At 38.5% G+C, this 14,355-nt stretch overlaps 1 protein-coding gene across 1 annotated transcript in view; it reads right to left on the reverse strand.

Moving 5' to 3' along the window:
• LOC123240886 (cation channel sperm-associated protein subunit gamma-like) overlaps positions 1-14,355 on the reverse strand; it is a 32,576-nt gene that overhangs the window by 7,730 nt on the left and 10,491 nt on the right. The window contains exons 9-14 of the mRNA XM_044668599.1: positions 2,448-2,507; positions 1,761-1,943; positions 1,415-1,544; positions 621-732; positions 240-398; positions 16-131 (exon numbers count right to left, since the gene is read on the reverse strand). Coding sequence (XP_044524534.1) covers positions 16-131; positions 240-398; positions 621-732; positions 1,415-1,544; positions 1,761-1,943; positions 2,448-2,507 — 760 coding nt within the window. The remainder of the gene's footprint in view (positions 1-15; positions 132-239; positions 399-620; positions 733-1,414; positions 1,545-1,760; positions 1,944-2,447; positions 2,508-14,355) is intronic.

Raw genomic sequence — 14,355 nt, forward strand, 5'->3', positions numbered from 1 at the left:
TTTAAGCTCCCTCACGTTTCAGTTTCATCGTGAGTAGTCATAGAGAGCTGCTGATACACCAAGATCTGGTTCACTGGCAGTAGCCTTTTCAGTAGCTTTCCATTCCCTTGTTTATCAACCTGGTAGACTAGCTGTGGGGGAGAAGAAAAGAGGAAGCAAGGTCATTTCAGCCTTGTATGGATGGATCCCTTCTTGGGTGGCCAGACCAGTTTGGAACATCCACATTCTGTCCTACTCACCTGCTGCAGACCCATAACATCATAAAAGACACTGACTGAGGTCTCATTACGTAAATATAGGCTGGAGGCCTCCATCTGGGAAAGGGCGAAAAGTGTGTCCCAGCCCTCTGATGGGTACAGTTTATACACCTTGATGCTTCCTTCAACAATGAACCAGATCTGGGGGCAGAGAACCCAGGAGGGACAAGAAGGGAGAAAGTGAGGGAGGACAGGAGTTTAGGGGGCCTAGCTAGATTCCTTGGTGGATTGGGGAGGGTAGTGCCCTAGGCAAGGGAGTTAGGAGCCCTTGGGTCAGGCAAAGGGACAGGGAGCCCCCAGGGAGAGGCCTTAAGGTCAGCAGGGGGAAGAGAATAGGAAGGCAGAACATCCTGTGTTCCTCACCTCCTCAGTCTCAGTGACACAGGCCACTTCGCCTTGGTAGTTGCTGGCCAGGTACTTTATGGTGGACTCCTTGGGGAATTCCGCCAGGTAAATGAAATTCTTATAGTCATAGCTGTCAGGAGATAAGGTGGGGAACTCATGCTTGCTTAAGGGCATCTGAGAGGAGGAGCCCAAAGCACTTAGCCTCTCTCTGCCTGACCCCCTACAGCTCCTGCCCCTTCCTCCCTACCTCCCCTAACCCTTTCTACCCCAAACTCCCCAGGCTAAAAAGTCAAGGAATCACAGAATCCAATGTCCCTATAGGACAAATGGGAAAACAGAGAGCTTGAATCACCTAATGAGTCAGAGGCCAGAACTTGAACTCAGAGCTCCATTTAGGGAGCCCAGAGTCTTAGGGGCCAGAATTTTGACTCAGTAACAACTACTAGCATTTATGTCATATTTTTAGGTTTACCAGAGCTTTACAAATACTGTTTCATTTCATATCTTCTCAACTACCCTGGGAGGCAGGTGCTATTATTGTTCCCATCTTATACAGACAAGGAAACTGAGGTTAGATTTCAACTTGGGTCTTCCTTACTCCAAGCCTAGCCCTCCATCCAATTCCACCATGACAAATTCTAGTCACCTAGGTGACTTCGGACATGATGAGAAGAGGGCTATAGCTAACTCCTAAAGGAAGGATGAGGTTAGAGGGGGAGGGTTCTGGCCCCCTAAAACTCAGAGAATCCTGCATTTGTACATGGTTACTGGCCTGGATGTCCTCCCCCATCCAGTTTCCCCTTTGCCCTCACCTCTGCAGAATAGCATTGCCCCAAATGAACATCATGTTGGAGAAAGGATTGATCCACAGACCCTTGATGATCAGAGGATAGTCAGTGTACGTCTCCATGCCCAGCAGCATCACAAAATCCAAGCCCCCATCTGCCCAAGGATCCAGCATTGCTGCAGCAAACTTCCCAGTTCTCAGCCCACTTCCCTCACCCAGCACAGAAACCCCCTCTCTCTCTTCTTCCCCCAAGCCCCCAGCACTCCAGCCTCTCACCTTCAGTCCAAGCCAGCCCTCTCTCCCTACCCAGATTTCCCCGGGTCTCTAGCCTTTTGATACACCCCCTCAACCTCTCAGATCCCTTCTCCTACCATTAGGGACAAATGGAGGAATATCATAGAGCTTGAAGACCGTGTCCACAACGCTGTTGTCAATGTATGCGATATATTCCATGAGCCAGGCATCTCTGACTTTGCCTTGGGTGAATTCCATGAGAAGCATAAAATTGTTCCTCGCCGTGTTGTACACCACCCAGAGAAGCTTACAGCTATCAACTGCAGGGAGGTGGTCAGAGCTGCTGGTCTGACATTGTCCACTGGAAACCCTTGGCCCCTCCCAAAAATCACCCAGAATCCATTTGGGCACCAACAGCTCCCTTAGGGTTTCAGGGTCTCCCCTGTGGTTCCAAATAGCCTCTGCAAGACTCCCCTCCCCAGAGCTTGGGACCTTCCCAGGGATGATGGCCTTCCCAGGTCCTTGGACAAGAAAGTTAAAAGACCTTAAAGGTCACTGAGCCCCACACCCTCATCTTATAGATGAGAGAACTGAAGCACAAGTCAAGGTCACAAAGCTAGTCAGTGACAGAACCAGGACCAACCAAATCCATCCCTCTGTTTCCACTACCCCACACTGCTTCCCCAGCCCTAGGTCCCAGATGCCTCCCCCTGGGAGCACCATCATCCAGCACCACCATATCTCCCCCTCCTCCCACCCAGCCCATTCTGGGAGATGGGTAGGATGAGCAGCTTCCCACAGGCTGCTCCAGGCAAGCACCAAACCTTTGAAGTATTGACAAAGCGATTTTTCTAGAGGAAACATCTTAAAAGTCACAATGCCATCTGGGGAAGGAGGGAGGAATGAGGCATAAGTTCAGGGGTCAGCCCTAGGGTTCATTAGCTTCCCTGTCACTCCCTAGATTTAAGAATGGTCCAGGAGTTGGCAGCTAGGTGGCTCAGTGGATTGAGAGCCAGGCCTTGGAGACAAAAGGTCTTGGTTTCAAATCTGCCCTCAGACACTTCCCAGCTGTATGACCCTGAGCAAGTCACTTAACTCCCATTGCCTTAGCCCTTACTGCTCTGCCTTGGAATCAATACACAGTATCGACTCTAAGACAGAAGGTAAGGGTCTAAAAAAATAAAGAAAAAGAATGATCCAGGATGAGCAGCCACTAATACCTAGTAAAGGAAAGCTGTGAGCATACTATACCCAAAGTGCAGTTAGAGATACAGGACCAACAGGAATTCTCAGAAGGATGTGCCAGACTTTGTCCCCAGTCTAAGAGTGGTGTGGGAATCACTCTCACAAACTACTTTGTTTTTCCTTTGGGTGTCACTGTTGAACCCTAAGCCTCCAGCCTTGCAATCACCTCCTACTGGGTGCTCTGATACTGCCTCCATGCAGTGGGGTCTAACCCCCATCTATCTCAAGACCTGGATTTAGATACCCTGTGTCGCCAGCATGGCACTGCCCCCAGGCCTTACTGTCAAGCACCCTGAAGGTGGGGAGCCAGGGAGAGATAAAAGCACATACCTCTGTGCCAGCCATCTATGCCAGAAACTAAGCAAGAATGTACAATGACCTGCCATTCTTGGGATAAGAAATAGTGTTTTTGGTGTCTTTGTTTTTTGTGCTCTGGGCTAGCATACCACCTGCCTTATCCTTGCTAAAGCTCTGTGAGGCATTACTATCCAAATTTAACAATAACAAAATTTGGGGACTGGATGAAGGAGCCTCCTTGTTCCAGAACCCATTGATAGGAGCTAAGATACTTGAAGAAGGGGGCTGTTTTGCTTTGTTCCTTCATCACAAAGCAGGTGCTTAATAATAGATGCTTGTGGATTGACTGAATGACCCTGTCTTGTAGTTGAAGGATTTGAAATAGAGTTTCTCTTTCTAACTCTTGCTGATTTTTGTTGGAAATATATAGAAATGCTGATGATTTATGTCGATTTATTTTGTATTCTGCAACTTTTCTAAAGTCATTATTTCCACTAGCTTTTTAGATGATTTTCCAGGACTCCAAGTATACCATCGTATCATCTGCAAAGAGTTTCATTTCCTCATTGTCTACTTTAATTTCTCCAATTTATTTTTCTTCTCCAATTGCTATAGCTAGAATTTCTAGTACAATATTAAATAGCGGTGATAATGGGCATCCTTGCCTCACTCCTGATGTTAGTGTGAAGGCTTCTAATTTATCACCACTGTAGATGATACTCACCGATAGCTTTAAATAAATACTACTTATTTTGAGGAAAGGCCCTTTTTATTCCTGTGCTTTCTATTGTTTTCAATACGAATTGGTGGTGGTATTTTGTCTAAGGCCTTCTTTGCATCTATTGAGATAATCATGTGGTTTCTGTTAGTTTGATTATTGATATGGTCAATTATGCAGATGGTTTTCCTAATATCATCAATCAGCCCTGCATTCCTGGTATAAATCCCACCTGGTCATAGTGAACAATCTTTGTGATAAATTGCTATAGTCTCTTTGCTAGTATTTAATTTAATTTATTATAATTCCAGATTTTATTTTATTTAAGATTTTTGCATCTATGTTCATTAAGGAGGTTGGTCCATAATTTTCTTTCTCTGCTTTTGGTCTTCCTGGCTTCGGTATCAGTACCATATTTGTGTCATAAAAATCATTTGGTAAGGCTCCTTCTTTGCTTATTTTGTTCAATAGTTTTTATTGGAATTAGTTATTTTTTAAATGTTTGATAGAATTCACTTGTGAATCCATCTGGCCCTGAGGATTTTTTTTCCTGGGGAGTTCATTGATGGATTGTTCAAGTTTTTTTCTGAGATAGAATTTTATAAGTATTCTATTTCCTCTTTTGTTAATCTAGGCAATTTATATTTTTGGAAATATTTATCCATTTCACCTAGATTGTCATATTGTTGTCATATAATTGGGCAAAATAGCTCCTAATAATTGCCTTCATTTCCTCCTCATTAGAGGTGAAATCCCCCTTTTCATTTTTGATACTGGTGATTTGATTCTCTTCTCTTTTTTTAAATCAAATTAACCAATATATTATCTATTTTATTTGTAGAACCAGCTCTTAGTCTTATTAGTTCAATAGTTCTTTTACTTTCAATTTTATTAATTTCTCCTTTGATTTTTTAGGATTTCCAAATTAGCCTTTATCTGGGGATTTTTAATTTCTTTTTCTAGTTTTTTTTAGTTGCCTGACCAATTCATTGATCTCCCATTTCTCTATTTTGTTGATATAAGTACTCGGGGATATAAATTTTCTCCCGAGTACTGCGCTTTGGCTGTATCCCATAAATTTTGATATGTTGTCTCCTCATTGTTGTTCTCTTCAACTAAATCAGCAATTACTTGTATGATTTGTTCTTCAACCCACTAGTTTTGAAGAATTAGAGGAACAATTTTTTGATTCTCTGTGAACCAATATTAATTTTAATCACATCATATGAAAAAGTTGAATTTATTATTTCTGCTTTTCTGCATTTGTTTTTATGCCCTAGTACAGGGTCAATCTTTGTGTATGTGCCATGTGCTGCTGAAAAGGTATATTACTTTGTATCTCTATTTGATTTTCTCCATCTATTACCTCTAATTTTTTCTAAAATTTCATTCACTTCCTTTACTTCTTTCTTATTTTTTTATTTTGGTTCAATTTATCTAGTTCTGATAGGGGAAGGTTGAAGTTCCCCACTAGTATAGTTTTACAATCTATTTCCTCCTTAAGCGCCTTTAGTTTCTCCTTTAAAAATCTGGATGCTGTATCATTTGGTACATATATCTTCACTACTGATATTTCTTCATTATCTATACTGTCTTTTATCAAGATATAATTTCCTTCCTTATCTCTTTTAATCAGATCTATTTTTGCTTTATCTTTATCTGAGATCATAATTGCTCCTCTTGCCTTCTTTTTCTCAGTTGAAGTTCAATAGGTTCTGCTCCAACCTCTTATCTTTATTTTGTGCATGTCTACCTGCCTCAGATGTGTTTCTTGTAAACAACATAGGGTAGGATTCTGGTTTTTAATACATTCTGCTATCTGCTTCCATCTTATGGGCAAGTTCATCTCATTTATATTTACAATTATGATTCCTATCTGTGTATTCCTCTACATTTTGACTTCCTCTTTTAATCTTGACCTTTCTCCTTTCACTCTTTCCCTCCACCTTAAGTGTTTTGCTTTTAATCAGTCCCCTCCCTTCTCTTTCCCTTATTTTGCTCCTCTTTGCTCCACCTCCCTTCTTATTCCCCTCCTACTTCTCTATAGGGTAAGATAGGATTCTATACCCTAATGAATCTGACTGTTCTTCCCTCTCTGAGCCAATTCCAATGAGAGTAAGGTTTAAGTATTACCCATAACCACCCTCTTCCTCCCTTCCATTGTATTATTCCCAATCCCCTGTGCTTCTTTATGTGATACAATTACCCCACTTTACTTCTCTCTTCCCATTTCTCAAAGTACTATCAACTTTTTCACTCCTAATTTTCACTTTTTTGAGATATCAACCTAAATAGCTTACTACTACACCCTCTATGTATACTTCTTCCAACAACTATGATAATGATAACAATTTTCAAGACTTACAGATATCATCTTTCCAAATAGGAATATAAACAATTTATCCTTGTCTAAGCCTTTACATGTTTTATCTTGTTATGCTTCTTTTGAATTTTGTATTTGTACATCAAATTTTCTGTTTAAGTCTAGTCTGTTCTTCAAGAATGTTTGGAAATTTTCTATTTTATTAAATGACCATACTTTCTCTTGAAAGAATATCATCAGTTTTGATAGATAGGTGATTCTTGATTGTAAACCCAGTTCCCTTGCATTCTGGAATATCATATTCCAAGCCTTCCAGTCCTTCAATGTGGAAGCTATCAGATCCTGTGTAATCCTGACTAGTGCTCCATGATATCTGAATTGTTTCTTTCTGGTCAATAGCAATATTTTCTCCTTGGCCTGGGAGCTCTTGAACTTGGCTCTAACATTCCTGGGAGTTGTCATTTGGGGATTTATTGCAGGAGGTGATCTGTAGATTCTTTCACTCTAGTTTACCTTCTTCAAGAATATCAGGGTAGTTTCCTTGTATAATTTCTTGTAATATGATGTCTAGGGTTTTGTGGGCTTTTTTGGTCATGACTTTCAGGAAGTCCAACAATTCTTAAAATTGTCTCTCCTGGATCTATTTTCCAGGTCAGTTGTTTTTTCAATGAGATATTTCATGTTTTCTTCTATTTTTTCATTCTTTTGATTTGATTTTATTGTTTCTTGATGTCTCATGAAGTCATTAGTTTCTATTTGTCCAGTTTCAATTTTTAATTTCTTTCATGATTTTTTTGATCCTCCTTTTCCATTAGGTCCATTCTTCTCATGTCACTCTTTTCTTCATTGGATTTTTTTTTGCTTCTTTTTCCAGTATGTCAATTTTGGTTTTTAAGAAATTGTTTCCTTCATATGACCTTTGTGCCTCTTTTTACAATTTTGCTTTTTAAGCTACTGTTTTCTTTTTCTCATTTTCTTCAACCTGTCTTATTTTATTTTTTAATTCTTTTTTGAGATCTTCCAGAGTATGAGCTCAATTACCAGGTTTTTTGTTGTTGTTGAGGTTTTGCTTATAGTTCCTTGTATTCCATCATCCTCTGTTGGTTCTGCTCTCTGGTCTTTTTCCATAGAAGCTTTTGTTAGTTTTCTTTTTCTGTTACTTACTCATTTTTCAGCCTTTTGTTTTTATTGGGTCTTTTTGCCCATAGACTGCAAACTGCTGGTTTATTGAATCAAGCTGGTTGAGCTAATCTGCCCCAGGGCCAAGTCTTCAATGTAGCCAACCACTGAGGTCCAAAAGTGCCCAGACAGAGAGACCCCTCATCCTTCTTGCCAGCTGTTGTCAGGACAGGACCTCAAGGGAAGGGGTGTGCCTGAGGTACTCCTCCACTGGTGCAGCCCCTGTTCTAGGAACTCAAAGTCAGCCTATGCCTAATTGTAGATCCCAGGACTTCTCTGAGTGCAGTTTTGTTTCCAGTCCCTCCCACCCTTATTCTATGAAAATCAACTCTCTCTGCCTTTCCTTCAAGTTGCATTCAGCAGGAGAGGCCTGTGACTGACTCCATCTTGTTTTTGGGTTTGGGTCCCTGTCTTTTTAAAGCCCCTTTTAAAGACTGGTATGGAAAGATAGAGCAATTTTGGCTTTTGCTGCTCCTATACCATCATCTTGACTCTGTCCCTCTCAAGCAACTCTTTGCATGCTTTGATTTCCCTAGTAATACATTTCCTCTTAAATGGAAAATATTCCCAACTAGCTGATTCTGAGACTGGCTGATGGAATTTCTATGAATGTAGCTAGTTGTCTCTATGTCTTTTGCCTGGAACTCATATCAGACTAGAGACATGTCTGCTATAGACATGTCCCTCTTTTTCCTTTTATAACAACTATCTATAATCATGGCAGGTTATTGGTGAAATATGTGGGAAAAATATTAAATCCTTAACTAATAGATTAAGGCTGAAAAACATCTCAGGTACTCAAGTGCAGAGGTTCATAATTGAATATCCTTTATGTTAACAGAATTAGAATGCTGAAGTTTCAGTCAGTTCTCACTATATGACCTTCCTATTGGCAATGCAAAATTTTAGTGACTGTATTAAATTTTGTTAAGATTTCTTTTCCAAGCAATTTTAGGGAAAGAAGTTATCAGTGACCAGGAAAAAAGCAGATCTGCAAGAGAAACTGCTCTCAGACCAGCATGACTCCAGAAGGCCTAAGAATCTAAGAATTGGAAGATGGCAGCAACAGACAATATCCCCAGAAATTAGACAGCTGTAGCATGAGACTCTGAGTCCTTGGCTATAGCAGACTGAACAGTGGAGGTTGGGTCACCTATCCCTTTCATGTCTTTCCCATGTGCTGTGATTTTATTTTGCAAGACCCTCATGCCAAAAAGGGGGGTGCCTCCTTAATGGCTATCTGTCGACATGTCTATTAATCACTTTTAACATCATGATAAACACTCAAGCATCACAGGCAGACCCTCCATGAAATGTATAGTACCTTACATATTCTAATGAGCCAATCCTGAAATGTACAGATATTATATCTGGAATGATTCACTGGAGAGACTATGTCTCTTAGCAAATCAGGGGAGGGAATGTGGAAAATTAATATTGAATTGTGATGGCGGTCTGGCCATGTGGCTGGGTAAAGCTTGTGCTAGCTTTCCTAGAAAAATCCCAATAAGGATCCATCTCTCTTGGATTGAAGTAAAGAGGGGGAAATTGAGGTCTCTAAGCCTATGTACTCTTTTAAAACATGGAAACTGTCAGGGGATTGTTCTGAGTCTGACAGTCAGACCAATCAGAAAGAGAACATGACTCCCTTTATAAACAAGAGGCAGGACTCACTTGTTTCTTTTTCATGGAAGGTGGCTGTAAAAAGAGTCCATTTTTGTCAGTGGGAATTGCATGCCCCCATTAATGAACAATGCTATTCTTAGAGAAAAGTCCTCATATTCTTTACTGGGTACAAATTTGAATGCTACAATATAAACTATCCCAAGTAACAGAAGAGGATATAGAATATTTAAATAATTCTATCTCAGAAAAAGAAATTAGACAAAATGAACACACACACCTGCAAGAAAAAATTCCCAGGGCCAAATGGATTCACAAGTGAATTCTCCAAAACATTTAAAGAACAGCCAATTCTAATAATATATAAACAATTTGGAAAAATAGTCAAAGAAGGAATATTACCAAATTCCTTATATGACACAAGTAAGATACTGATATCTAAGCAAGGAAAAGCAAAAACAGAAGGAAAACTATAGACCAGTGATTTCCAAAGTGGGTGCTACCGCCCCCTGGTGGGTGCTGCAGCGATCCAGGGGAGTGGTGATGGCCACAGGTGCATTTATCTTTCCTATTAATTGCTATTAAAATTTTTTAAAAATTAATTTCCAGGGGCGCCAAGTAATATTTTTTCTGGAAAGGGGGCAGTAGGCCAAAAAAGTTTGGGAACCACTGCTATAGACCAATTTTCCTAATGAAATATTAATGCAAAAATTTGTAACAAAATATTAGCAAGGACATTATAACAATATATCACAATATATTCTGATGACTGGGTGGGTTTTATATCAGGAATGCAGAGATGATTCAATATTAGAAAAACTATCAGCATAACTGATCATATCAATAACAAAACTAACAGAAATGATATGATTATCTTGAGAGATGAAGAAAAAACTTTTGACAAACTAAAACACCCATTCCTCTGAAAAGCACTAGAGAGCATAGGAACAAAAGCTTTCCCTATGATGATAAGTAGTATCTATCCAACCAGTATCTAAAATGAGGACAAGTTACTGATAAGATTGGGGATGCCTATTATTGCCATCACTATTCAATATTGTATTAGAAATGCAAGCTATAGCAATAAGAGAAGAAAAAGAAATTGAAAGAATTAAACTAGGCAATGAAGAAACAAAATTATCACTCTTTCTAGATGTTATGAAGATATACTTAAAGAATCCTAGAGAACCAACTGAAAAATTAGTTGAAATGAATGAATATGAATATGAAAAGGAAAATGAATAACTTTAGCAAGGCTGCAGGATCAAAAATAAGCCCACATACACCATCTGCATTTATATATATTAACAGTAAATACCAGCAAGCCAAGAGAGAGGGAAAGAAATTCCATTTTAATTAACAGTAAATATAAAATACTTGGGATTCTACCTTCCAAAACAATTTCAAAATACATTTCATACAAAATGAGTCCAGTCTAAAGAACTGGAAAAATATTAATTGCTAATGGGCAGGCTGAGCATATAAGATGAAAATGACAATTTTGCCTAACCTAATTCACTTATTCAGTGCCATATCAATCAAACTGCCCCAAAATTATTTTATAAAGCTAGAAAAAAATAATAACAAAGTTTATCTGAAAGAGCAAAAAGTCAAGAATATCAAGAGAATCAATGGGAAAAAATGTGAAGGAAGGACACATGTACCAGAACTCAAGCTGATTTACAAAGCAGTAATCATCAAACAATCTGGTACTGGCTAAGAAACAGAGTGATAGTCAGTGGAATAGATTAGGTACACAACATCAAGTAATAAATGACCATAATAATTTAGTGTTTGATAAATCAAAAGATCCAAACTTTTGGGACAAGAATTCCCCGTTTCACAACAACTGTTGGGAAGATTGGAAAATAGTATGGTAGAGCCTGGGAATAGATGAACATCTCATACTGTGTAACAAGATGAGGTCAACATGGATAAATGATCTAAATAAATGATCTAAAGAGTGATACTTATAAGCAAATTAGAGGAGCATAGAATAGTCTACCTGTCAGATCTATGGATAAAGCAAGAATTTAGGATTAAAGAGGTAGAGAGCATTATAAAATGTAAAATGGACAATTTTGATTGTATTTTGATTGTATTAAAGAGGTTTTGTACAAATAAAACAAATGCAACTAAGATTAGAAGAAAAGCAGGAAGCTGGGAAAATTTCTTGCAGCAAGTTTTCAAATGAAGAAATTGGAGCTATCTATAGTCATATTTTTAAAAATGCTCTAAAAATCACTACCGATTAGTGAAATGCAAAATTCTGAGGTACTACCTCACACCTATTGGATTGACTAAAATGACAGAAAAGGAAAATGATCAATGTTGGAGGGGATGTGGGAAAATTGGGACAGTAATTGATCCAACCATTCTGTAGAGCAATTTGGAACTATCACAAAAGGGCTCTAAAACCATGCATACCCTTTGAGCCAGGTATACTAGTACTAGATCAAGTATCCCAATGATATTTTTTTATCCCAAATTCCAAAATGATATTTTTTTAAAGGAAAAGGACCTATTTGTATGAAAATACTTATGGCAGCTCTTTTTGTGGTAGCAAAGAACAGGAAATAGAGGAATGTTCACCATTTGGGGAATGGCTGAACAAGTTTGGTATACGATTGTGAGGATATATGAAGGAACCTAAGACAAATTAAATCCACTGAGGAAAAGCAGTCATAAAAGACATGCTTGGGGGCAACTGGGTAGCTCAGTGGATTGAGAGCCAGGCCTAGAAATGAGAGGTCCTGGGTTCAAATCTGGCCTCAGACACTTCCTAGCTGTGTGACCCTGGGTAAGTCATTTGACCCCCATTGCCTACCCTTACCACTCTTCTGCCTTGGAGCCAATACACAATACTCCAAGACAGAAGGTGAGGGTTTAAAAAAAAAAAAAAAGACATGCTTATGAGGTTGCCTGGGATTTCATGGCAAGCCCAGGATCTCAAAATAGCAGCTCAAAAGTATTGTCTAGCTAAAGACATCTCCTGAAAGCTTCCTTCATGATAATCCTTGAGTTGTTCATTATTTTGATGACCAAAGAAGCTTTTGTAATGTCATAGCCAAAAGAACCAGACTCTCTTTTCCCCTGATTCCTGTATACCCCAAAGTTGCTTTCAATATTCCTCTATTTGTAGAAGCATCCTAGAAATGTTTTCGGTAAAGCCTTTTCATAAAAAATATTCTGTGGGTAAGTTATACCCCTAAAAAACGATGTAATGCTTATATGCTACTTTCCATAAAAAACCTTTCTTTTTGTCATAATAAATGGAGGATTGCGCCACAATCTTTGTGTTATGTGTTTTACCCACTCAGCTTATCTCTCAGTTATTTAGGTGCTTGTTCTTTATTTTTCTATCTTTTTCTTTCTTTCACTATCTTTCACTTGCAAGGAGCTGGCCTCCCCCTGACTCTATCTCTCTCCTCCCTCCCCTCCCTCTCCAGACCTGGCCCTCACATTCAGCCATTCATCATCTATCACCTATCATATGATTATAATGGTATACTATTATGGCATAAGAAATGATTGACAGGATTATTTCCAAAAATCCTGGATGGACTTACATGAACTGAAATAGAATGAAGTAAGCAGAATTAGGACAACATTATACACAATAATAGCAACATTTTTTGATAAATTATGAATGAACTAGCTCTTCTCAGCAATACAAGATCCAAGACAATCCCAAAGACTTATGATAAAAAATGACATCTGTCTTCAGAGAAAGAACTGATGGAGCCCGAGTCCAGACCAAAAAACATTTTATCTACTTTCTTTCTCTTTCCTTCCTTCCTTTTTGGGAGATCTCTTCCACAAAATGATTAATACGGTCAAATGTTTTACATAATAGCACATGTAAAATCTATATCAAATTGCTTACCAGTTCAGGGAGAGAGGGAAGGAGAGAATTTATGATTCAAAAAAATTTAATATTAAAAATGGTATAATAGTTATGTTTAAATGATCCATTGGGGAGACTAGTCTCCCAAAGGATCACAAGGGGAATTGTGAAAGGGAATTCTTTTTTCTCTTTGTCTATGTTAACACTTGTAAAAGGGAATTCTTTATTCTCTTTGTTTACTTTGAGTTAACACTGACTCTTTTAGTACCCCTACTTAGTACCTAACTAACCACTAAGTAAACCCAATCATTCAGAAACATGCGAATCCTACATTTATACCTTCAGAGGCCTATAATAAGAATTAACACCTTCAGAGGTGAGAAGTGGATCCCACAAGACACTTTCCCCCTGGGCAGTGCTGGGCAATTTGGCCCCTGTGAAGAGGGGAAGGGACAAGAAGCCATTATAAAAGGCCTTGAATTTCTGGGGCTGGGAGGTCAGCTTCAAGAAGGAAATCAGCTTCAAGAAGAGAGTTGGCTTCAGGGAAGAGTTGGCTTCAGGAGTCATCTTCAGCTTGAGTCATCTTGACCTGCCTCTTGGAGGGAACTTGGGTGAGTAAATAGCTGGCTTTCCTTTCCTCACTTCCAGAGAGTTTAACTGTGGTTGAGAGGGTTAACAAGTTGTGCCTGGATCAGTCACCAGAGCAATATTTAATGTGATAGGCTAGACATCTTCTCTGTTCTTTTTTGTATTTCTCTACTTTCACCGTTTCCACCTCTTTTGTAAATAAAAGCTATTAAAAGTCATTTTGACTTTGAGCTATAATATTTTAAGTCAACAACTACCATATTTATAATTTTCATATATTTTAGTCAAACCATTAAAATTTAATTCCTACAGTACTTGGGGGAAAATAAAATATTTAAAATGTTCAATTTTTTCATCTCTTTCATTTTCAAGATTACTATTTTGGTATTTGAGATTAAAAAATGTTTTTTAGTTCTATGCCCAATTCATTGACCTACTTACTCTTTTTAATATATTTTAATATAGATTTTACAGATATAAAATTTCCCTTGGTGGAAATGCAGCCTTTGCTGCATTCCACAAATTGTTAGGTGGCCTCACTTTTGTCAATACCTTTAAAGAAATTATTACTTCTATAACTTGTTTGACCCACTCATTCACTAGGATTAGATAATTTAGTTTCCAATTAATTTTTAGAATATATCTCCAAGGTCTTCTATAGAATGTATTTTTTATTTCATTATGGTCTCAAAAGGGCGCATTTAAAATTTCTGCTTTTCTGAATTTCTATGTGAGGTTTTTATGCTCTAATGCATGGTCAATTGTGAAAATGCCATGTATAGCTAGAAGGGGAAAATATATGCTTTTCTATTCCCATTCAATATTCTCCAGAAGTCTATCATATCTAACTTTTAAAAAATTCTAGGGGACAGCTAAGTGGCCTAGAGACAGAAAGTAAGAACTTTTAAAATT

This window comes from Gracilinanus agilis, chromosome 3 (assembly GCF_016433145.1).
Source record: "Gracilinanus agilis isolate LMUSP501 chromosome 3, AgileGrace, whole genome shotgun sequence".
Taxonomy (NCBI): Eukaryota; Metazoa; Chordata; class Mammalia; order Didelphimorphia; family Didelphidae; genus Gracilinanus; species Gracilinanus agilis.